The 26,528-nt window shown below is 39.2% G+C and overlaps 1 protein-coding gene across 6 annotated transcripts in view; it reads left to right on the forward strand.

Annotated features, from left to right (window-relative positions):
* Positions 1-26,528, forward strand: part of ENPP2 (ectonucleotide pyrophosphatase/phosphodiesterase 2) — a 110,574-nt gene that overhangs the window by 20,240 nt on the left and 63,806 nt on the right. For 3 of the 6 annotated variants that reach the window (XM_041768540.1, XM_041768542.1, XM_041768545.1), the window contains exons 1-4: positions 10,739-10,932; positions 11,139-11,241; positions 20,792-20,947; positions 25,380-25,505. In XM_041768540.1, coding sequence (XP_041624474.1) covers positions 10,900-10,932; positions 11,139-11,241; positions 20,792-20,947; positions 25,380-25,505 — 418 coding nt within the window. In that variant the 5' untranslated portion in view covers positions 10,739-10,899. Of the gene's footprint in view, positions 1-10,738; positions 10,933-11,138; positions 11,242-20,791; positions 20,948-25,379; positions 25,506-26,528 lie in introns of those variants that run through there. The other 3 variants (XM_041768543.1, XM_041768541.1, XM_041768544.1) reach the window with 2 other exon arrangements.

The raw sequence follows: 26,528 nt of genomic DNA on the forward strand, positions 1-26,528 counted from the left end.
ATTAGCTCTACGACCTTGCCTATGAGCAGCCTTTCAGTTTTACTGAAAGTGAAGAGTAGGAAGAGTGAGTGAGTATTGGTTCTTTCTCATAGGGCTTTTTTTTTTTCCTTAAAGAAGTGTTCTTCAAATGCAAGGCATTTTTAAAAGTTGAAGTATAATTGGGATGCCTGGGTGGCTCAGTGGTTGAGCGTCTGTCTTTGTTCAGGCAGTGATCCCAGGGTTCTGGGATAGAGTCTGGCATTGGGCTCCCTGCAGGGAGCCTGCTTCTCTCTCCGCCTCTCTCTCTGTCTCTCATAAATAAATAAATAAAATCTTTTTAAAAAATTGAAGTATAATTGGCATGCAACATGATATAGTTTCAGGTGTCCAACAGAATGAATCTATATGGGTATGTATTGCAAAATGATCACCACAATAAGTTTAGTTGACATCTGTCAGCAAACATAGCTACAGAATTCTTTTCTTCAAGATGAGAACTTTTAAGATCATACTCTTAAGTATGCAGTATAGTATTATTATTATTATTATCTTAAAAATATTGTTCATTTATTTATTCACGAGAGACACAGAGAAAGAGAGGCAGAGACATAGGCAGAGGGAGAAGCAGGCTCCCTGAGGGGAAGCCTGATGCAGGGCCCCATCCCAGGACTCCGGGATCAAGACCTGAGTGAAAGGCAGCCGCTTGACCACTGAGTCACCCAGGTGCCACGCATATTAATTACAGTCACCATGCTGTACATTATATCCCTATGACTTATTTATTTTCTGTCTAAAAGTTTGTACCTTTTGACCCCCTTCACCCATTTGGCCTCCTCCTCCTCACCTGCCTCTACGTCTCTGAGCTTTTTTTAGATTCTACCCATTAAGTAAGTTCATTCCGTGTTTGTCTGACTTATTTCACTGAGCATAATGTCCTCAAGGCCCATCCATGTTGTTCCAAGGCATTGTTCTTGAATTCCCACAACTGTCCCACAGACTCTGATCACAGCATTTTGCCATTAAGATTCAAGCCCCTTGAGATCTGTAGGCGAGAACTGGGTTTTCGTTTTGTTTTAAAGTAGAAAGGAAACAAGGACACTTGATTAAAGTACTCTGGCAGAGGCCCCGAAGTACTCTGAAAGAGCTCCTCCTATTTTTAGGACTGTAAAGGGTTTCATCCCACACAGGGGCTGATGAAAATAGGTCCACACCACCACTCAAATGCTTCAGTCCCCATTAATTGTAAGGTTTGGAGGGTAACCGCTGACACCAAGTAGAAGGCATTGACCGGAGAGCTGAAGCTCAGGGTCAATGTTCCTTTTCTGTGGGTCTAGAGGCTTTGGAATTTGTCTCACTACAGGGATAATTTCACTAGATTGCTCCCTCTTTTTAAGCAGCATTTTTTGAGATATAGTTCATAAACTGTAAAAACCTACCCTCTTAAACTGTATGTTTCAGTGGTTTTTGTTACTTCCATGGAGATGTGCAAACATCTCCACTATGTAATTGTAGAATATTCTCATCACCCCCAAACAAAATTTCATACCCAAAGCAGTCACTCCCACATCACCTGACAACTGCTAATCTGCTTTCTTTCTTTATGGATTTGTCTATTCTAGATGTATCATATAAATGAAATAATACAATATGTGGCCTTTGTGTTTGGCTTTTTTTCATTTGATTTTTTTTCAAGGTTTATTCATGTTATAATATGCATGTATCAGGACTTCATTCCCTTTCATTGCTGAACACTATTTAATTGCATTGATCTATTTCATTTAGTCTATCCATTCATCAGTTGATAATTCTGCTATGAACATTTGTGTACAAGGTTTCATGTGGGCATATGTTTTCATTTCTCTAGGTTATACCTAGGAGTGGAAATGCTGGGTCATATGGTAATTCTATGTTTAACATTTTGAGGAACTGCCAAACTGTTTTCCAAAGTGGCTGCACTGTTTTACAATCCTATTGTTTATAATATATGAGGGTTCTAATTTTTTTTCACATCCTTTCCAACACTTGTTATTGTCTGTTTTTAGTTTTAGCCATCCTAGTGGGTGTGAAGTGGTATTTTATTGTCATTTTGATTTGTATTTCCCTAGTGATGATTAATGCTTTGAGCATCTTTCCATGTACTTATTTTCTATTTGTGTATCTTCTTTCTAGAGATGTCTACACAATCTATTTAAAAATGTGGGTTATGTGGGGTCTTTTTTTTACTGTTGAGTTGTACGAGTTCTTTATATATTCTGGCTGCTAAGCACTTATTAGATATATGATTTGCAAATGTTTTCTCCCATGGTGTGGACCACCTTTTCAGTTTCTTGCCATCTTGACAATAATGTCAGTCTATGAACATCGATGTCTCCCCGTTTATTTAGGTTTTCCATAATGTATTTCAATGACATGTACAAATCTAATACTTCTTTTGTTAAATTGATTCATAGTAGTTTACACTTTTTGATACGATTGTAAGTGCAATTGTTTTCTTAATTTCATTGTAGATTGTCCATTGCTAGTGTACAGAAATACAACTGATTTTTAAAAAATATTTAGCTTGCATTGTGCAACCTACCAAAATTTATTTTTTCTAACAGACTTTAAAATAGATTCATTAAGATTTCTTTTTTTAAAAAAATATTTTATTTATTTATTCATGAGAGAGACACACACACACACAGAGGCAGAGGGAGAAGCAACCTTCCCACAGGGAGCCAGACATATGACTCTGTCCCTGCACCCTGGGATCATGCCCTGAGCTGAAGGCAGACACTCAACTGCTGAGCCACCGAGGCATCTCATAATTCATTATTTCTATATAGAAGTTTATGTTGTCTGTGAATAGAGATAGCTGTATCTGTTCCTTTCCAATTGGAATGCATTTTGTTTGCTTTCTTGACTAATTGCTTTGGCTAGATGTGCAGTGTTGAATAGAAGTGGTGAGAGAAGACATCCTTGTCTTGTTCTGGATCTTAGGGGGAAAGCATTCAGTCTTTCACCATTAAGTAGGGTGTTAGCTGTAAGTTTTTCATAGAAGTCTTTTCTCAGGCAGAGGAAATTCCCTTCTGTTCCTAGTTTGTTGGATGTCACTAGCTCTTGTTTGCTTGCAAGGGGAATCACAGGAATAGCAGTTTTGCTTCCTCTCCAAGAGGATACCATTGTGCTGCTAAGCATGTGATGATGCCATTCCAGTAGCAAGCATAAACTTCCTTTGAGATTTGTGTTCAAACAAATTCCTTGAGTTGCAGCTCAAATTCTTGGGGCTTTCCAATCCAAATGGAGGGTCTTTGTTGTAGTTCAAACTTGTGCCTTCAAGGCTGTCCCCAGAGTCACCCCACGCTTTACCAAATAAATGCTGCTCATTTTCTCTTGAGGTTGAAGACAATGTGACAAGGGTGGTTTGTAACATTTCCAACTTTAATCTACATATGATCTTTCTAAAAGTAGAGGAATTTTCCTAGAACCTATGCCACTACTAAGCACCTATTATGTGCTCAGCTCTTTACTGAATTCTGAGAACATGGTAACAGATGGAGTCTTTAGCCTCCTGTACATAACAATGGCTAATATTTGTACGTTTTCTATGCTTCAAGCAATGAGCTACTTACTTCACATGCATTGGTCTTCACATCAGTTGGTCTTCATATCAACCCTGTGTTATAAGAACGCCTATCATTTTTGTTAATAATCCATTGCCTTGGGAAAGGCTATGAGTTGACTCAGATTTGGATGAGCACCAAGGAAAGAGGAGGACTTCAGAGCTGAGAAGAAGCATGACCAGATGTGCAGAAATTAGCCTGGACTTGGAATAGGGGAGATGGCTAGTGGGATAGGATCCTGGCTCCCCACTCCTCACTTAAAGTAGAGCAACTCCAAATTTAGATGTTGGTATTCATTTTGAGATCTTATTTGAAAATAAGGTTTTAATGCTTAAAAAGGGGTCATAAACCACTGAATTCAGCCAATAAACCCTTTTTACAGATGCATAAACATGGGCTTGAAGTGACTCAGCTAGTAGATAGGTAAAGAACAAGAATTGAAATTCAATTGAAGTTCCAATTTAAATTTCTTGATACCAAGTACTTTATTTAACAAACATTTATTGTCTGCCTATTACACCCCAGAAAATATGCAAAGCTCTGTGGAGTGCCAGGATGGCTGGTCCCTGCATTCAAAGAGATCACAAGGGACAGAGAGGCCTTAAAAGGGATTTATAGACAATAAGGGAGCAGAGTGGAGGAGTCCATTGCTCTGTAGGAGAGAGGCAAAGTCAGGGAGAGTTTTGCAGAAGAGTGACCCCTGACCTGAATTTTCATGAATATGTTGGAGTTTGCCAGGGAGATTTGGTGGAAAAGGGCATTCCAGGCCAAAGCAACAACATATATTAAAGAATGGATGTGTGAGAGGGCATAACTTAATCAAGGAACAGCAAATATTTCTCTAATTAAAAAATTTACCATTTACCAAACATTCTTCTGTGCAGGCATTGAGCTAGGCAATTTGCACAGATTATTCCATGTAATACTCTTAAGAATCCTTGAGCTGGATACAGATGAGAAAACAGAGTTTTAGGGCAGAGAAGTAGTTCGCCTAAGGGTAATGTAAGGTCTCACAGTTAAACAGTGGTAGAGCTGGGCTCTGAATCCAGGGGACTTAATATTGGATGTAGAATCCTATTTGCCATGCCAACGAGTTTGGATTTTATGCTTTAGGTCAGTGGTTCTCCCAACTTGCAGCGCAGTTGCAGAATCGCCTGGTAGGCTTGATTCAACCAATCTGAGGTAGGGCCTAAGGGTTTGTATTTGTTAACAAGTTTCTAGGTGATTCTGATTCTGCTGGCCCAGGGATCACACTTTGAGAATACTGTGATAGGGAGCCACTACTGAAGGTTTTGAGATTGGGAGGAAAATCATCAGATTTGCATTTTATGCTGAACTCTCCAGGCAATGAATGGGAATAAATCAAGAGAGGCTTGGGGCCTCTCGGTGACTGAACAGTTGGTTCAGCGGCAGACGTGGTTTCAGCTGGAGTGGTGATCTCAGGGTGGTGGGATTGAGCCCCTGCATCAGGCTCTGCGCTCAGCATGGAGTCTGCTTGAGATTCTCTCTCTCCTTCTGCTCCTCCTGCTTATGCTCTTGTTCTCTCTCAAACAATAAATAAATCTTAAAAAGAGAGAGAGAGAGAGAGAGGCCTCAAAGAAGGGGTGTTTGAAGGGGGCAGGGAGAGCAAACAGGTAGAGCAGTTGTGAGACAAACTGCTCATGCATGGCCCAAAGAATGACAATGAAAGGAGAATCTAAAATATTCACATAGGAAGCAACCTAGGTATTAGTAATGTTCAGCAAGCTCTGAGAAAGGATGGTAATAGTTGGAATCAATAACTAGAAACCTGTAGTCGTGGTGTCTGATAAGAAACAAGAGACAGAAGGATCACAGCAGGTTTTCATGAAAAGGAGTGAAGCTGGGAGGTGAACCGGTTGTTTGGGTGGCCACGTTCTGCACATGTTGAGTTGAGGCCCTCGTGTGGTGTAACAGAGGGACGTCAGGCCAGAGTGGGAAGGGGACTAAGGTGCCTTGGGAGGCCTGGTCCCTACACCTGGCTCAATCACTTCCTCTGCTGCTCTGGCGATGTCACATATGCTTCCAGCTTCCATGTCTTCAGCTGCTAGTGGGAATGGAGAGTAGCTTCTCAGCTGCAAAGGATGAGCCTTTGATGCTCTGATGGAACTCTTTTCTGCACTGTCAAACCCACCCATCGTGCCATGCCTCACGCAGGGCCCTGTACAAAGTAGACGCACGCATGAAAACTCACATGAGACTCTCACGCGAGGGGGAGCCATCTCGCCATCTCTTACAACCTTCTTCCATTCGCCTGGAAATTTAGCGTGCAGCTTTCAGAATAGCTGAAAAGAAGTAGACAGACTGACTTTTAAGTCTTACGATGCTGTATTATAAGCTAGAGTTAGCAACAAAGCAGAGTGATTTCCTGGCAGTAATTCCTCTTAAACCTCAATTATGAATAAATGTATTTTCAGTGTTTAAAATCCAAGGTAACTTTAAAGCAACTGCCTTAGGTGATTTTTAAAACTACTGACAAATGTGTTAAAGCTATTAGCCATATCCCTTAATTTGAACTAATTCTAGAGCGTTAGCAAGTGGGTACATATCTCCGCATCTGTTTTATAATCCAATAAAAATTTAAGGAGTGACTTTAGTGAGTACTCTGTGTATTTGGTCATCACAATCCAATTACAAATCCATTAGCTCAGGAGTCACACTTTATACCTTCTTGCCCCTTCACCCTTGTACCCAGTTCATTAATAGGTCTTTTCCCTGACTCTCCCAGTTTTTCCCCTCTCCACCACCATGGCCTTCCTGGTGCCAGCTGTCACTAGCATTCGCCTGGATTACTCCATCATCTCCCAGCTGATTTACTTTATCCCCTCTCAACTCCCTCCACTTCGTGTCCACACTGTACAGAGACACATCCTTCAAAATCTGAGTAAACTTTCATCTGCTTAAGCCCTTTTAAGATTTTCCATCATTTGTAGGGTGAAGACAATATCACCCAACATGACAGATGAAGCCCTACAGGAGCTGGCCCCTTCCAACCCCTCGGTTCATTTCATGCCACACTCACTTTTGCTCTTGTTGCTCTAGTCAAACAAGCTGTCTTTTCCTATCATGGGTGTGCTGTGCCTCTCCCCTACACGGAACCTTTGCACATCCTGTTTGCTCTGACTAGAATCTTCTCCTCTCTTACCTTGTTACTCCCACCTACCCTGCACATCACAGCTCCACAAAGTCTTCCATGACCCTTTTGACTAGATCAATCCAGAATTATACATTCTTGTAGCAGCGTTTACCTCTACATTTCTACACTTAACCAGTTGCAATTTGACATTTATTTTAGTGTCTGTTTGACTGATATGGAGGGCAGGGGACCATGCATGGTTCAGCTTCCCATATAGTACTAGTGTCCGGAATAGTGCTTGGCACACGGTAGGAGCTAGTGAATATTTGCAATGAATGCATATTCGTAGAGGATAGAGATAGTCTGGTGCAGGGCGGGGAGGGGGTGTATGCTTAGATTCCCCTGGGAATAAATGTCATGCGTAGAAGTTTACAGTATAAATTGTAGTCATCGAAAGATGTGCCAGTGTCGATTTCAATTTTCAAATGTGTAATAACTAATAATACAAGTCCTGTTTGCATTTAAATAGATGCATCCTATTTCTCCCCCAGAGACCCTCTTGGGACCACAGATCACCCATAAGACCTTGCATCTGTGGTTTAGAATCTTAAGTGGTGTCTACTTCAGACACATCTGCAGTCCTGACCTGTGGGAGCAATTGAGCCAGCTTGCTCCTCCACTCGCCACCGTCACTCTTCGCTCCCTTTAGATCGGTAAACTTGTTTCTCAAAGACGGCTGTCCTGTTTTTCTCCTGAATTTTCTAAGTGCCAGCAGTCATGGCCGAATTCAAAAAGAAGACTCAGCCAGGAGAGTCTTAAAATAAAATAGGGAGAATACACGTGGGTGCGATTTGCTTACTTTCTAGCGTATGTGCCGTGTTTCCTGCCAAGTGACACTGCTAAGAAACCAGGTGGTCAGTAATTGCCTCACACCAGATCTTAGAGTATTCTGGGAGTCGCGGTAGGTCGAGTCAAGACACTATTATGCAGTTAATTCCGCATCATGAGAAACTGGATATAGATAAAATTTGAATCAGTTCATGGAAATTTCGTAATTACCGCAGGAGGCAAACATGACAACCTTCAATTATGTATCTTGCAAATCTCGCTATGAACCTCAAGCCCTCTTACCTTAATCAGAGCTTGGGAACAAGGATTCACAGAGCCATTTCATGAAAGATAGACTGTGCATTAGTTAGTATAAATGCAACTACTGTATCGCAATCAGGCAACACACACACTGCCGCTTTGTGCCACCAGCAAAGTAAATAAAATACTGTTCTGCTGCTTACAGTTTGGAGATGGTTCCCATGGAGGGATAGCCATGGTGTGTCACTAAGAGATCCAGACTTTAATGTCCAATGAACCGCGGATGCTCTTAATAACATCTTAAAGCTGCATTATGAATTAGACCAAGCAATTCAACGTGCAGGATGTAAACAAATTAACTCAGAATAATTTATTTTAAGGCTCTGTTTCTCTAAATATGCTCCTTACATTACTTGCATCGGAATCACCTGTTGTATCAGTTCTTGTCTGGCCTCTAGAATCTTCGTTTCTTCTCCCTGCCCCCCTAGACCTATTGAATCCAAAGCTTGGGAAGTAGGCCATAAGCACCCCCCATTTTGAACAAGCTCCTGGGTGATTCTTATGTCCAATAAAGCTTGAGAGCCACAGAATGATTACAAGGGTCTGAGACGGTCGCCAGATGTGTTATAGCTCTGGGTTTTTTTCTGCCAGGGGGCAGTGTTCTCTGACATATGGCTGGATTAATAAACCTTCCTGGAAGTTAATTTTAGTCTTTCTCGTACACATTCTTGTCTCCTGACTCAACCATGAGGTGACATTATTCGAAATTTTAAACACCAGGTCAGGTGGACTTTCTTCATTGGGTTGTGTTTCTAGAAAGTTTGGGACTACATTCTAGTCACTCAGTTGGGTTTCTAGACGTATGGTACACATTTGCAGGTTTTTTTGGATTTCTCAGTTTTAGATAATGAAAGGTAACTGTATTTTGTAGTTGATTTGATGCCTGAGGTAGGGGCTTTGGTCATCCTGCTGACAGCTAATTCATAATGACGTTTTGTAGTAAAATTCTGCTGAACTGTGATTAGATGGTGTGTGTGTGTGTGTACAGATGCACATGTGTGTGCACATGTACACTTGTGAATATGTGTGTTTTAATGAGTTCTGTGTGTACGATGACCTGAAGACAAAGCTCCTTGACAGAACAGTTGACGGAAATGATGCCTGAGCTCAATCCTCTTAGAAAATTGGTAACAAGTGCTGTACAGAAGCCAATTGTGGATTGACTATCACACTCAAGGCTTTTTTCCCCCCTGCACAGCTACACTGCATGTCAAAAAGAATTAATGGTTGATGTTGAGCTTCTGCGTCTTTTTTTTTTCAAGGGGAGCCTTCATTATCCTCAAGCTGGGTTTCCACAATCAAATGCCAGACAGAATCTAAAGTTGTTGGCAAGGGCCAGGGAGGTTAGAAAGAGACGGAAACAGGGTTTTGGGGAACATTTGGAACACCATGGCATATGATGCAAGGCAATCCCAGATTTGCCTTGAGAGTTTCCTTTTCAGAGCAGAGTTTTCTGCTGTAAAAGCAAGCCCGCATGTTGAAATTGAACATAAATAGAAGAAAAATCTTACATGGGGTTAACATCTTTCATAAGCCTTGCTAAATACCCCCACTCCAAATCATTTCAGTATGGCACGTAAACTAAAGCAAGGGACTTCTGTAAAGAAATCCACAAGCCTTCCACCTCCGCAAGAGTACAAAACTAAAAGAGTTTTAGAAAGGCAACTTAAAGCTTGGCACCGTGTTTTCTTTTTTCTCAATTAGCTGTTACTGAATTCTAGAATATATAATGAAACCCAGGCCTACTGTGCAATCCACTGTAAACAAGGTCTTGCTTTTGTGCTCTCATGTTTTATTTGAGCAGAGCCACTGCTCCATTAGTAATTTGTTGCACGGTAAGTGCTGTATTTGTTTATGTACACACAGATGCTCAGGGCAAGATTGATGGTCCCCGGGCCTGGCTCGAGGAAAACCCAAGGCAAGCCTTCTTCCCTCATTTGAATCCTGAAAGCATACAATATCTAAATGACTTTCAGATTTAGAGACCTTAATTTCTTTTAGAGGTCCCCTGGCTGCCAAATGCTTAGTAAAGAAACTGACATTTACAACAGCCTCAAAAGACAGTGTTTGGTGGCTAGATGGCAACACAACTGGGAAATAATCAGGGAAACAATTTTTAAAGCTAACTTCTTGCTGCCATTGAGATTTCCTTCCTAAATTCAATCACTACTAAAGCTTCCTCATCCAATCCTTGCCGCCCCCCCCCCCCCCCCCCCCCCCCCCCCGCCCAAGTGAAAACCAAGCTGACAGTTTTTTTTTTCAGGAAGAAGAGGCAGGCTGAAGTTATTTTGTCCTTCCTCACAGGGCAGCAGGACTCTCTGCTGCTTAGTTGGCATTCCCAGTATTTTGATAAAAGTTACTTCTCTGAACTCTAACAACAACACGAGGAAAAATAATGCTATCTCTTGTGTTAGTTACAATCTTGGGAGATTTTATCGTGAGAAATATTTGAGTAGTCGGGAGTAGCCGAGAATGTGGCAGTAGGGACAGGGTCATTTAAACTGCCAGAAAAAATAAATAAATGGGAAAGACAGGGAAAGTTGTTAGGTTTATAAATTATAAAACTTTCCTTGTTTTTTTTTTTTTTTTTTTAAATAAAGCCGTGAGGTTGACTACATTGAATAACTACATTGTAAATCTGAAAAGCTTAAAGCTGGTGGAAACCCTTGTACAGCTCTGTTTCATTTTTATCGGATCAAATACATTTGGTTTCTTTTTTAAAAACCATGTTTTTGTGAGGGAAGGAAAATGAACATGCACTGTTATTGGCCACAGCAACATAAGAAACCCTCATGTTAGCAGAGGAAACCACATGAAAGTGTGTGTGTGTGTTAGGGGCGGGACGATAAGGGGGTGGAGAGAAGGAGAGGGATGTTTCAAGCCTCTTAGGCTCAGAGCTGCCATTTGTGAACAAATCGTGATGAAATCAAGCTCCGGACAAATCAGAGGAGGCTGTCAACCTCCCAGGTGGGATTACTTGTAGTTAATAGACTGAACTCAGAGCCCCAAAAAGCAGTGCATTCAGTGTAGGCAAAAGAGAACACACTGCAAAAGGCTTTCCAAGAACCCTCTGCCATGGCAAGGAGAAGCCCGTTCCGGTCCTATCAGGTAGGAGAAGGATGGCATTGTGGGGGAAAGACTTGATGGTGAGAATCAGTTCCTGATTTCGGATTTTTCTTTGTGTTTTAAAAATTAAGACAGCACTAGATGGTGCATTTGGGAAATTGTAGGATGGGATGGTGATGAAGTCCTTTGAATCACCTTCATATAATTTGACTAATTGGTCTGACCTTTCAATCTCCTTCTTCCCTTAGGTAATATCCCTGTTCACTTTTGCTGTGGGAGTCAATATCTGCTTAGGATTCACAGCAAATCGAATTAAGAGGGCAGAAGGATGGGATGAAGGTCCTCCTACAGGTAAGTGTAGAGACTATTGGCATTGTCGGTCCTTTTAAAATATTATGCACTGGATAATCAATACAAGCTCATGAAGAAATGCATCTTTAAGGCAATCTTGCGGTATAACTAATTTAGTCCTAGATTTCTTTGGAATAAACATAACTCTGTGTATAATTCAGGTAAGAGAATGCGGTTTTAATTAAGAGAACACTTATGTTTACTCCATGATAACAGGCTCTTTAAATCTTTGTCCTCTGAAACTTATAAATGTTAAGATAAAATTAAACTCTTGTTAACAAACAAGGCTAAGATAGAAGTGGTGAGAACAGGTGCTGGTTTAATATTGAAGATACGGGAATTTGATTTGTTGTCACGTGATATAAGATGTAGTATTTGTCTCCAGAAACTTCTGACTTGCAAAGAAAAAAAAAGAGGAGTGGAAGTGAAAAAAAAAATGAATTATCTTTCTGAAACTTCAGAATTTAGGACTATGAGATTAAGATTTACCTAAGATAGGGAAAATATAAAAGAGAGGAGGTGCTTTGAAGAACTTATAGGATTGACTTGCACCCAGTTTTTTTCTTTTGGCATAAGGAAAGGTAAGTTTTAATAGTGTACCTTGACTTAACTAATAGAACCAAAGTGAAAGAGTTTCCTTTTACAATACACTGCGCCATCAGCAGTGTGGGAATTCTTATAAAGGAGCTCCTTGTACAGACCGAGGAGGCTTAACTGACCAGGTCTTAAGTAATGAGTTGGTTAATTTCCTGGAAATTGGAGCTGCTGATGGTTTTATAAATAAAAATTACATATTAAGTAATGGGTACTGTAGGGGGCAATATTTTCTTGACTTTCTCTGACATCTCAGCCTGTTTGTCTGCCTTCCTGTGAATTTTGTATTTCTCTGTAGTTTTTGACCTGACTAGTCTAAAACACTATCACCTGTCTCTGCTGAGCCAGCATGGATTGTTATTAACCAAGCTATGATACAGAAACCGATGGAATACTAGGTCTTCCTTGCATCAAGTAAGTTGCTTTTCAGTCATGCCAGAAGGTTGAAAGAATAATATGAGAGGTTGTTTAATGAGTCAAAGTGGGGTGTGGTTGGGGTGAAAGTGAGAAAAATAGATCATAAAAATTGCACCCCCAGGGAGCCAAATGGACAAAATGAGTTGTCTTCTGTTGAGGAGGGAGAAGAGAGATCACTGGGCTGGAGAATCCTGTTTTTATTGGTAACAAATGCTATCTTCAAAGACCTCTTTTTCTTGTTCCAGACAAGTATAATTCCCATTAACACTGACTGTAACTGCGTATATTGGAAGGGGGCTTGGATCCCTTAGTATGGCCATTGGGGCAAGCTAGCAGCTTGAGAGCCCACTGCTGGTTCCAGGAACTTCTTTTCTGTTTCATGTTAATATGTTTCGTCAGCCAAAATTGATATTAAAAGCTGTTTTCTTAATGAATGTGTAAAATCAAGTCATTCATTATTTTCAATGTTGACTTTTTTTGGAAAACAGTTATGAAAGTCCTAGAGTGGCAACCTGGATCCATATAACTTGCTGTGTGGCCTTGGGCAAGTCACTTACGACATCTGTTTCCTTAGCTGTATAATGAGAAGCAGGCCTAGATATTTTCTAATTTTCCCTCTGGATTTAAAAAAAAAAAAAAAGCTCATGATTCCCTCCATTCTGTTCATTGACTTCTGAATTTGTGTGCACTCTATGGGAGATCTTGAAAAGTATAGAACAAGGACGCCTGGGTGGCTCAGCGGTTGAGCACCTGCCTTCGGCTTGGGTGGTGATCCCGGGATCCGGGATTGAGTCCCGCATCAGGCTCCCTGTGAGGAGCCTGCTTTTCCAAACTCTGCCTATGTCTCTGCCTCTCTCTCAGTCTGTGTCTCTCATGAATAAATAAATATATTTTTTTAAAAAAGTATAGAACAGATTTATTAATCCTTAAGTATATTTTGTGTATGATTATCTTCATATGTTATAAGAAGCAGCCATAAGAACTAATGAGTCTATGTTACTTCTGTAAGAATAATACAATCTATATTATAATGTGTAAATCTAACTGATCTTAAATATAGTATAAAATATTTGCTTCTTGAATTACTTAATTAAATCATTTAATATTCTAGGCCTTTATGGTATCTTCTAAAATAATTTTTTTTAGTGAAAATTCTACCTTTATGAAGCTTAGTCAGGATACAATGCCAGTTAAGTCTGAGTTTTAGGATTTTGGTATGCTTGAACACTTTTTATTTTTAATTTTTCTGTTGCTGTAGTTTACTGGCTTCTTAGGCACCACTGATTGATTTTCCTGCATAAAGACCAGAAATTAGAAACTGGGTGAGAGCATAGTGCAGAGAGTTTAAGCATTTTCATCTTTGTAAATGTTATATGTGCTTAGAAAGGGTCACCCTCAAATAACACATGTGGATGGCTATTCTGTAAGCGAGGCTTTCACATCAGAAAACATTGGGCGAAATTTTATGTATGTATTAGGTAGAGATACTAAGAGGAAAGGCAGCCATACCTATTTTCAACAATGCTTACATGTTCCAGAGAAATCCTGGGAAGCGGAGTGCTTCAAGCCTATTTCACCAAATGGAACACAAAGGGTATTAATACGTGGTTAGCTTTAGACTGACCAGAGCAAGACGTCCCATTCAAAAGCATGCACTTTCTTGCTTAGTAAATGTAGTTCCTCAGAGTCCTCAGCAATAGGTGAGAATGTTCTACACAGGGGCAGCCCCTCACTGCTGTACTATGGACTGGGGTGTTAGTTTCAAGGCTGTGGCAGTGCAAACAAACTGTTATAATTAACTAACTAGCACACTTGCTCACTGGATTTATTGTTAGGACCTAGTGATCTATTGGAAATAATGGTAGAATAGGATTTGTCCTACCAGATGATAAGAGATCTATGGACTTATTAGAAGATATGAAATGAGTGTAGCTAGTTATAATTCTATGTGTAATATAAAATGGGCAGTCAGATGCATGGGATGGCTAGAATAAATTTTCAAAGAAAATGTAAATAATATGTGCACATCAGTTTAGCATCTTTGTTGCATACATCTGGTGTAGCCAGCTTGATTTACCTTTAAGACTGCAAGAGATTTTATGTGTATACAGGTGTGTGCACTCATGTACATGTGCACATGCGTATGTTTGTGGTGTGACAGTAGAGTCGATTTTACTGAAGTTTGTGATAGCTACCCTTTCGGTCTCCAGATGGAGGTGGAATATCCTCTGAAATATAAGCAACTTAATAGTTGGAAGACATAGGGAAATTTGTAAGCTTGTGAATATCTGGCTAATAGAAACTCAAAAGCCCCGTCCAACTCATCATCATTTTTAGTGGTACCAAAGTTTAAAAATATGTGAATGTGCATGAAATTCATGGTTAAATGTGAAAGGAAGTGTCTCTCACCCTTTATGAGTGAAGTGATTCTTTGTGAATCACAGGGAAAAAACAATGGTAAGAGGAACGAGAAGGTTTGTGTTCATCTGATAAGTTTGGGGATCTCATTCTACAGTGAAGAACTGTCTTGATGATGGTAGCATGTAGGAAACTGCAAAGCTGACAAATTCAGCAGCCATGACTCTGAGGAAAACTCTGTCATGACTAAGATCATGTTATGGGACTTGATGTTAAATATAATGTAGAGTCAGGAGTGTTGTTTGTTTATTTATTTATTTAGAGAGAAGGTGGGGGAGGGGCACAGGGGGAGGGAGAGAGAGCACCTCAAGCGGGTTCTAGCATGGAAATCTCAGTCCTCAACAGAGATCCACATAGGTTCTCGAACTAAAAAAAACTTTCCAAATCATGTCTTCATCAAATTCATAGCCTATGTACAAAATTTGCAAAACCCTTTGTGAATGAAAATAGTATCGTATTTGTATTCAGATATTCTAAAAATTTTAGCCAGGCTCTTGCTAGCTCAGATTAGGCTGAAGGTTCTGATTTTCTAACCAGGAAACCAGGGATGATGTTGCCTCTTTATCGGAAAAGGTTTTTGAAAACAAAATGCCATATTAAGGTTGATGATAATATAAGGTGTTAAGTATATGATGATATATTTAATTTTCTTCACTTATATTTGAAGGCCAGTATCTAAATTTTTACCTTTTCAAATTTCCAATACCTGTGATTTCGATGACAACGCTTCATTGTTTGGGGGCAGATTTGCAAACCATACAGACATACTCTACTGACAACCGTCATAAATGCTACTTGAGGGCTTTCAAAGTTGAATTAAGGTGTTTAATCTATTTTGTTTACATCTCATAGAAATCTATTTTCTCCTAGTTTACAAGATCTTTCTACATGAGAATGCTGTGGAATTTATGTGAATAAATTCTTTAAAAACACAGATGTCTGAAAACTTCCCAGGTAGAGTTACTTATTGAAAAAGTTGTCCACGAAAGCTGGTCCAGAGTCTGACGAGGAGGAGAGAACGGTGATGCCACAGTAGTGGGTATTTATAGGAACTGATGTCTTTAGGAAGCAGAGATGACATGGAGGCCTGTATGTAAGTGCTGCTCACTATGGGATAAGATCCGTAGCATCAAGAACAAGTGGCCACTGCAGTACAAGGAAGTATGACCAGAAAGGATGAATCATATACTCCAGAAGAGGCATAAGACAGCATTAAATGCTAGAGTTGGTCAGCATCTTGAATGCCATCCATGTCGACCGCCTCCTTTCCCTGTGGTTTATACTTCAGACAGGGCAGGGAGACACAGGAGAACTAGTTCTGTTTCAGCGCTCTTAAATGGGAGGCGGCATAACCACAGCCCACAACCCATTGCAAGGCTTTCCTCTCACTTTCAGGAAGCACTCGGGCTGAGGACCACAGAGAATGGGAGGAACAGATAGGCCATATCTTGAACCTCGAACACAGGACCACCATGCAAAGCTTAGAAGAAAGAGTCTTCTAGTTTTAGGCAGCTAAAAGTTTTCAAACTTAAATACTGCTTCCCTCACTGAACATCATCCTTAAATCTGAAAATTTCTATTTTGCAGAGGGATTTAGAGGAAAATATGATTGGAATCAGGACAAAATCATGTTGAGGTCATGACTCTTGTCATGAATTTTGGTTCCTTCCGATAGTCTATTAAATTATTGGTTGTTTCCCCCCATATAAATGGCACCAGAATTCTAGGACACTGCCTCTGTGTGTGTATGGTAAATGGAATGTTTTATTTTTTAATTTAATCTTTTAAAGATTTTATTTATTTAATTTATCAAGTGAGTGAGTGAATGGGGGGAGAGGGGCACAGGGAGAGGGAAAGAGAGAATCTCAGGCAAACTCTGCACTGAATATGGAGTCCAGTAGGGGGCTTGATCTCACAACCCCAAGATCATGACCTGAGTTGAAATCAAGAATCAGATATTCAACCCACTGAGCCACCTAGGCACCCTGACAGGATGTTTCAGAAATAAGATTTTACTTAACTAAATCAGAATAATTTCACTTGTTTCCATCAGAATTATGAATTTGAATGTTATAAATCATCACTGATCTTTAAATTATGAAATGCTTCTGTGAAAAATAAGGAATGTGTAGCACTGTTTTCTGCCTATCATATATGTACATATATACATGTTTTAAAATTTGAAGTCCCTATTTTGATGAAACGTGTGTCTGTATGGACTGTAACATTTATTTTTTAAGATTCTGGAACTGAGTTGCATCTTTAAGTAAAATAACATTATTTAAATATGTAATTAAGAAGGCAGCAGTAAAATTTGAATCGCAAAGTATTCGCAAATGCCTCCTATGAAATTCTAAACCTTCATCCTTATCACACATTTTGACTTGATCCTTTTGAGGTGTTTGTTTTTGTCTTTTTGTCTTCCTTGTTGGTTCTGAGCTTTTGTGGAAGTCTCAGCAATTATGAGACACCACAGGTTCACTGATCCTGCAGTTTTTATCACACCACTCAATAAATTGTAGAACCCGAGTGCTCAGATGGATGTTCTCTTGATTTAGGACAGATAAAGGAAACTTTACAGATTTTAGAATTTAGACCAATAATTAGTCAGAGAATCTTTCCATATTTAACCATGGAACCAGGTTAAAATTCTCCAATAAAAAGCAAAGACCTAAAATCTGTCCTTAGGCTGGTGTCAGGGGAAAGACATGAAACATGGGCATGGGATGAAAAAGCCAGACGTGGAGGATGAATTGTAGAACTCTGGAAGCCTAGAGGCTGGAGCTTGTTATGGAAGACGGCAGAGTGGGATAGGCCCTGGAAAGGCAAAGTGAATGTGACTTGACTCTATCACCTGATTTGATTAAAAGAGGTGCAGATGTTCAAATTGTTGAGATTATTGGGTTGGAAGAACTACATGGACCAGTTCATCTTCCTGTTTCTGTTGCTGCCTTTGTCAGCTGAGTCCATGCCACCCAGGAATGAATTTAGCATATGTGTCCCTAATCCATACCAGCTCTGGGAATTTACTCTTACTTGCAAGCTGTTAGTAAACCTTGAGTCCAACACTTTTTACGATCTGTGTCTTGCTTTGCATGATGATTGTAAGGACAACTCTTCCTTAACAAAGCTGTCTTCTGTTTAAAGTTTGGCAAAGAAGATTATTATTGAGGGAAAGCTATTGAGAGAAATTCAATTATTTTTGAGAACAAAGTGGGGAATACACTCAGAGAATAATCAATGCTGTAAGGATGTAGTAAAAATCATGTGGTTAGCGTGGTGGAGAAAGGCTTAAAATGGCTAAAAATCCACACAGATGTTTAGAAAGTAGAGAGAAAAATAGGGAAGAGATTGTGATGAGGGAAAAGCAAAGGGCATGACTAGAAGAATATTTTAAGTGCAAACAATGTGCCTTTGGACCTCTTCACATTATCTCAGCGATAAACATAGCTGGGCATATTTATGTATGGAGCTCCTGGGAATGAATTCTGTGCAGAATTCATTATACGGCTACTGATTCTAAGAAGTACCCCTAAAAAAGGGAATAATTCAATGATAAGTGTCTTTCTTATCTTTGTTTTTACTGTAGGGCTCTCTCTGTTTTTACTTTTTGACATCTCAAGCCTTCCTCCCCCCATAGTTTCTTATGGCCCAGCATGCACTGTTGATAGGTTGGCCAAAGTCAATAGAAAAATGTGGTTTTTGAACCAGAGGTAAGGCACTGCATTGGAAACCTGACATTATTTCCTAAACTGAGCTGGTGTGGTTTGTATGTATTTCAACATCCCAGAATCAACCATGCACAAGCGTTTCACATCTCATGGTCTAGTGAATCTGTTTGCTTTACTTGAACTGATCTGATGCCATAAAGACTAGGATTGGGTGACTCTGACTTTTAAAAGGACAAAGGACTAAGGGATGAACGGGATATTCAGAGAAATGGCTTCAGTGAACCTGGAAATGTTATTTAACATCTGTTCTCTGCCTGCTTCTTATGTTTGTTGCTTGTTTTTAAAAGCAATGCACGCCAATTTTATGAAAATTAAAAATTCATAAACATAAATAACATATAACATATCATAAGTAACATATCATATCATAAGTAACACTTGTTATTTATATATATAATATATATATATAATATCTACTGTATACATATATATATATACACACGGGGCTATAAACATGTATATATGAGAGAGATAGAAGTAAGCAAACAAAAGACATTTGGAAAATGCTAGAAGTTTCAAACTACAGAAAGGTAAAAAAAAATTCCTCTGCTTTTCTCTTTCTCAGTCATTTTGCTCAAATGTAATTCCTGTAAAGAGTTTCTCGTGGGGAGGGTGGGGGGAGGAAGGTTATTGACACCTGTACATTTTCTCAATGCCCTCCCCAACTCTTCTCTGGCTCTGTTGTTATTTTTATACTTACTTATATCCTTATTGCTCCCTTTACCTCTATTTTTGACACAAGATATAATGTATAATATTTAATACTATAACACTGTTCTGTGCTTTGCTCTTTAAAAAAACGTATTTCTGTATTTTATAGATCTTTCCATATTAGCCTACACAGATTCCCTCATTCTTTTTAAGGACTGGGCAATATTCCATTTATGGATACAGTGATTGTTGTACATGTATCTTGGCAAATTTTTGCAAATATATATGAGAGATGAATTCCTAGTCATGGGATTTCTGGGTGAAAGATTCATATGCATTTCCAAATTGAGTTCTATTTTACAAAAATTTTCATTCCTAGCAATAGGTATGACACTGCTTACACTTGTCATTCATTAGAAATTAATTATTTTGTAATTTAGGATGAAGATACTGCTTGGTTTTTGCCAGCCAGCTGAGTTATTCCAGAACTCCTTACTAATTAATCCTTCTTTCGCCTCCTGATTAATCTATCTATCTTTCTTTCTTCTTTCTTTGATTGCTTTCATTATAAATAAATTCTCAGATATTTGGCCCTATTTCCCATCCCCACTGCTAGCACTAATCTACTTATTTGCTGGTACAGACTGTTTTATTATTTAACTCCAGAATATATTTTACTCTCTAGTCTTCCCCAAATTACTCTTCCTTTTCAGTGTTTTTCATTTCATATATTCATTTTTAAAATAAACATTTAATATACTCTCCAGTTTAAAATCTCCTCTTTATATTTTTATTGTGGTTACATTGAATCTTTAGGTTTATTTAGGAAGAACTGATATATTTATAATGTTAATTATTTTTATCTTCAAGATGGTGTATCTTTCCATTTAGTGGGATCTTTTGAAATATCTTTTTGTAGAGTTTCAATGTGCTCTTAAGGTAGCTCCTACATAAGTCTTAGGAAATTTATACCTAGATATTGTATCTTTTAGATACTATGATGAATGGAACTTCCATTTAATTTTTGAACTTAATTGCTTATATCTTACAAATATGTAGAAATTTTGTTTCACTGATATTTTTTCCAAATTTTTAGTTGATTCTTTAGATTTCTAGATATATAGTCATATCATAGAAAATAGAGGATTTATTTTTGACAAGCTGAGATTGTGCTGTTTGTATTTGTGTTTGTGTGACTTTAGTTATAGGTGTAGATGTAATGGCTGGAAGAGATCTTACATATATTCAGACTGTTCTCAGACCATTTAGGTTCAAATCTCCTTACAAAAAGTTATGGATTTTCAAAGAGGGAAATGAACTCTTGGTTTTTAAATGCATACATCAATGTTCTCTTCCCTGTTGGCATCGTTAGCATCCATAGAGACCTAACCCTCACAGATGTGTCGTAATAATAATTGTAAACAGTAAAATAAAACCAACAGACAGCATTAGTGCACTTTCTGTGTCTGACAGACTGCTACGTGTTCTGCATGGATCATTTCCTTTAATGCTTGTTAAAATCTCCAGTTACTTTCATTAATCCCCCTGCTTTACAGATGAGGAAACTGGCACAGGAAGTTTAGTGACCTGCCAAGGGTCTGTAGCTAGCAGGTGATGGAGCCAGGCTGCTCCGCTAGAGCCTGACTGCATTACCACACTGTGCTCCTTCCCAGCGCCACCTCACCTCTCCATGATGACCTGACCCATTTCCCATTGCCATTGCCTCTTGTATCTTGCAGTGTTATCGGACTCCCCCTGGACCAACACCTCTGGATCGTGCAAGGGCAGATGCTTTGAACTTCAAGAGGTTGGACCCCCTGACTGTCGTTGTGACAACTTGTGTAAGAGCTACAGCAGTTGTTGCCATGACTTTGATGAGCTTTGTTTGAAGACAGGTAGGTAACTTTTGACTCCTCTTGAGACTTGGTGGGAATGCTTAATGGCCCTTGGCTATTATTTGCCCTGGCATTGCTGCCCTGCTTTGGCCAAGCCAAGCTGTTCGGGTTAGTTTTGTTTCTTGAATGGTTATCGATTCTGTTGAGTATATCCCATGTGACCATTGTTCCCAAACAAGGCTTACCCAAAGAAAGTTCTTGGCAACTGGAGTCATTATTTACTGGTTTCAGAAGTATGTATGGCCAGGCTTGTGGGGTCTTTTTTTTCATCTTCATCATTTCTTTTTTTTTTTTTTAAGATTTTATTTATTTATTCATGAGAGACGGAGAGAGAGAGGTAGAGACATTAGACAGCAGGAGAAGCAGGCTCCCTGAGGGGAGCCGGATGCAGGATTTGATCCCAGGACCCTGGGATCATGACCCGGGCCAAAGGCAGATGCTCAACCAGTGAGCCACTCAGGTGCCCCATCTTCATCATTTTTGTCTTGCTGCCAATTCCCACATTCCCTGCTTAGGGCACATGGGCTTCAAGTGTGAATATTCTTGAGGGTTGGGGCTTTTCTGCTTTAATATTAATTTAAATTATTTGCTTGCCTGCTCAGTTTACAGGCATGTTTTATTTCATCTTATTATATAGTAACCATTGCTCTACCCTGATGTCATTCTCCATTCACTGTGCAGGTGGAAAGTTGTTAATGGAATTCTACTTGGAGCCACATGCTCAGGGTAGCTCTAAAATATTCCTTTACAGTCTTCCTGCCTTTCTTTCCATGTCTTCTATGCTGGAGCCATCAGTAGAATATACAGACTTCAGATGAATACACATGACTTGAGAAGAAGCATCTTTGTAGGCATTTTTCACCTTACCTGCTCTGTTTCCAGCTCGATAGATAGGACTCTGGAGATACCTTGTAGGTTATCCAGAACACCTGTGGGCAACATCATAATTCAAACTCTGAGAAAGATGACTGTCATCCCTGTTCTTAAGATCACTAGATGCAGAGATTTGACAACTTCCTTGACAAGTTATTACTTGTTTTTGGACTTTTATGGTTTAGATGATTCTTTCAAAAATCTAACTCATATTATCATTGATACTAGCCTTATCTTTCTAGTGATTCATTAGAAACAGAGACATTATTCTCCTTTACTAAAGAAATAGCCCTTGATTCATATGAAAACCGACACCAGCTCCTTTACTAGTTCTGGTTTGTTTGCTTTCCCCCTGCCCTGCAAACAAGAAGAGTTTTATTAGGCTGTTTTCTGTATAATACATTTTCCAAACATGTAGCCATTTTTTTTTCTTATTACTTTCCTTTGGAACTTCTCCCAGGTTCCTTAGTTGTGGGTCTGCAAACTAAAATGCTGAGAACCTTGTAAACTGAACATATGGATGGAACAGATGTTCTAGTAGAGCTGTTTGGCTCTAAAACATGATTTCAGACCAGCAGCCTGTGATTGCTCGACATGGAGGACCTAACCGACTCTGTATTTCCTCTGTGCCATGAGCATCTGGCCTCTGACATGTAACCTCAGCTCTCTGGATTCCTGATCTTAGAGCTCCTTGCAAAGTTTAATAGTGGATGTCCTCACTTCAGCTTAGTTCTTTCTGAATGTAGTTCATTCCTCCCTTTCCAGATGTAATAAATATGGACAATAATAACATTTTTGAAGTAGTTTATTTTCCTGTGTACCAAGACAACATATGCCAAATGTGGAAGAATCAAATATCAAATAATAACAAAAGGTTAAAGGAGAAAACAAATCTCTGAGATCCTACTGTGATAACACAAGCCACTTTCCAGAGATAAGCACAATGTTTCAGTGTAGACCCTGACTACTCTATGTGTGTGTATATATGCCTGGTAGGGGGTGTGTCTATGCTTACATATCTCTTTAGACACCGTGCTTTTGGTGCCTACATAGTCCTCCATTGACCAGATGCAAGCTGCTTCATTGAGTAACTGATCATCATTTAGATTTTCCCCAATTGTTGCTGTTATGAACAATGTATCAATGAATATTATTCATGCCTGTTCATATTTTTGTCTGTTTTCCTTAAGATAAATTCCTAGGACTGGGTTTTTGAATCAGTGTAAATTTTCAAAATTCAAATATGTATTGTAAGATGAACAACTTCTCAAAAACCCTTTTGCCACTCCCTTCTCAACATATTCTCACTTTTAAAACATATATTTTTAATTAAAAAATCTCTTTATCTAATCTGATAGGTAACTATTTTTTTATTCCATAAGGTTAAATATTTTTTCTGTTTATTTCCATGTTTGCTCTCAAAATTATACAGCTCACTGACTCATACTTTGCTTGTGGTTCCCTCTGAACCATGGCTTTTTTTTTTTAATTTTCTTAAAGATTTTATCTTTATTTGAGAGAGAGAAGAAGAGAAGGCACAAGCAAAGTGGATGGAGAAGGAGCAAAGGGAGAGGGAGAACAGACTCCCCACTGAGCAGGAAGCTGGGGGCTCCATCCAGGGATCATGACCTGAGTAGATACTTAACCAATTGAGCCACCTAGGCACTCCTGAACCCTGGCTTTTTAAAATTCCATTCTTGCACAAAGCCAGTATTTAGTTCCTCAATAATTTTAGATTGTTAATAGTGATGCTTTTTTTGTAAAGAAATAGATTTTCTTATGGAACTAGGGCAGGAATGAAAGTATCTTGGTTAAGAGTGATCCTTGAATTGTGAAAAAAAAATCAGTCAAAGTAACCTTGGATAATTGCTAATCATTGGGAATAGCGGGTCCTGGATAAAGGAATTCCAAGCATTTAATCTGCTTGGGGAGAGAAGGCAGAGGAAGTAGGGGATCTAAAAAAATCAGAGAATACAATTTGGGTACAAAGGTAATTCTAGGGATGCCTGGGTGGCTCAGCGGTTGAGTGTCTGCCTTTAGTTCAGGGCATGATCCCGGGGTCCTGGGATCAAGTCCCACATCGGGCTCCCTGCATGGAGCCTGCTTCTCCCTCTGCCTGTGTCTCTGCCTCTGTGTGTGTGTGTCTCTCATGAATAAATAAACAAAATCTTTTTTTAAAAAAAGGTAATTCTAAAAGAGTGGTAATTCTAAAACAGTAGTTCCATGGTTTTCTGGCATGGCAACTAATAGCTCTTTATCCATTTATTCACTTAGCAAAGTGTCTGTTGGTAGAATATTACTAAGAAGCAACACTGCTTCCTAAAATCATTGCCTTCCACTTACAACATATTTTAAGAGATGAAGACCTCAAGTCTCATCTTAGTGCAGAAAGGGCTTTTGTGACCATTCCATGTCAAGTAGCATCCCCTTTCCACTCTTTCACTTTCTATCAATACTATCCTATTACTTCCTTCATAGCATGTAGCATGAGCCAAAATTCTCTTGTTCTTGCCGCTTTACTTGCTTATGGTCTGTCTTTCCCAATTGGAATATAAGCTCCACGAAGATGTCTTGTCTTGTCTTTCTTGCTCTTCGTGACCTCCCCAGCACCTAGAACATGGAAAACGCAATAGAATATTTATTGAATAAGTGAATTAATTATGAAGTTTCTCAATATATCACTCCTAAATTTAAAGAGTCATATTTTATTTTCCTGGTAATTTGCAATTAGATTGAATGAATATTCATGGAACACCTAGCATGTGCCAGGCATGTCTCAGGCACTGGAGATGTAATGATGAAAAGAGAGGGATTTTTTTTTCCTGCCCTGGAGCTTACAAGCCAAAAAAAATACAGCACTCTCCTTAAAATGAAAGTATTAATTTTCTAAATATCTCCTGTTGATAAAGTTAAACCGTGAGCTCTCAATCCAGTATGCTCAGATAGAGATTTGTAACCATCTACCGGCCTCCTTGACAGTAGGGACTGACCTCTCACTGTAGGTAGGACCACATTTTGGTCAATGGTTGGAACTGTGAGTCTTTTTCATATGCCTTTAGACTCTACACATCTGTTTAGGACTTGAATCTTCAGGTGCAACTTATCACAGGTAGTTGTATCTATCATTTGTATTTAAATCAAGTTCATTAAGGTCAAGTAAAGCTACTCTGGGAATTAAAAGAGCCCAGTTGTCCTGACTATGCCTATGGTGATAGAAACTCCTATCACTTTACACAACCTTACATACCATACGTTTTACTGTTTTGTTTTTTTGTTTTTTTTTTTTTTTTTTTAGTACAGTTTACAAATGGTAAGGGTTCCATTTTTCCAAAGGAGCCCAATTATGTTTGGCTTCATACTCTGATTTGAAAAATTAGGAATTCAACCTATTTGTAAGTCCTCCAAATATCATCTAGGCCTCGGGCCAACTCTAATTTCACAACCAGATTAAATGATGTGGGATTTTAGCTCTTTTTGTTGGCAACGCTTGTAAGCAATTGTGGCCTCTTTCATTTGGTTTGTGAGAAGCAGTGAAAGTGTTTTATTGTGCCGATTTCAGCTGGCGGCTGGGAGTGTACTAAGGACAGATGCGGAGAAGTAAGAAATGAAGACAATGCTTGTCACTGCTCAGAGGACTGCTTGGCCAGGGGAGACTGCTGTACTAATTACCAAGTGGTTTGCAAAGGTACATGTTTCCGTGGGTTGGCTCGAGCTTTAAAAGAATAAAAACTGGAGATACTCCAAGGAATCTTGGATGTTGTGGATCTAACACCTTGGATATGGGTTTGGGAGGAGGGAAGCAGTTGTGTTTTTAAATTTCTCATGCTTCTTTCTTATTTTTGCTTCCCCACATTTCACTGATCTGAAATAACAAGAAAATTACCGCAAATTCCATAATTTGGTAGAATCATAATAATGAAGAGATTTCTTTTTTTTCTTTTTTTTTTAATGAAGAGATTTCTAAAGTTCCTGTCTTAGTCTTAGATCAGGTTTTCAAAAAGCAGAGCCTGAGATGGAATTCCATACATGGGGATGCTCTGCAGGAAAATCGTGTCAGGGAGCAAGGGTGGCCAGGGCAGGGGGAGGCCAGCAGGGACGTGGGTCTAGGGGAAGTCTCACCTTGGCCTGTCTTACTGCAGGCTCTGGAAGGTAAATTGCAGCGTTCTTACCTTTGAGGCAGGGGGGCATGTCTTTTGTAACCCACTGGATATAAGGTGTAAACTGAGGCACTGCAAGCAGCTTCAAGATGGGTAAAGAGGATCAAGGCACCCGTAACTCCTGTTATACCTCAAAGCTATACATGCGTATCTGCCAACTTTGTATGATCCAGTGCAGAATATGATGGTTTTATTTTAACAGTAAATACCAGTCAGTGGACTGATGAAAATATAGAAGATGCAATTTCTGTCTTTAGGGAGTTGAAGTTACCATAGTACCCACTTATAGAGGTTAATGGAAAGAATTTTATGTAAGCTTTGCAAGTTGCTTTATTGTCAGAATTAAATTCTTCTTCCTTGCTGTGATATGGAACATTTAAGAAGAGTTTCCGTTAAAAGATTTCAGGGGAAAAGCAAAATGTCCTGAAATGTGGTTAGGATTCAGTTTGTGGTGGGAAGGTATTCCATGAATCCTGAATTTGGAAAATTTCCCCTACCCAGACAATTATTGTAACTTTTGATAAAGCATACAATGGCTTGAGAATTTTATT

Source organism: Vulpes lagopus, chromosome 9, assembly GCF_018345385.1.
Source record: "Vulpes lagopus strain Blue_001 chromosome 9, ASM1834538v1, whole genome shotgun sequence".
NCBI lineage: Eukaryota > Metazoa > Chordata > Mammalia > Carnivora > Canidae > Vulpes > Vulpes lagopus.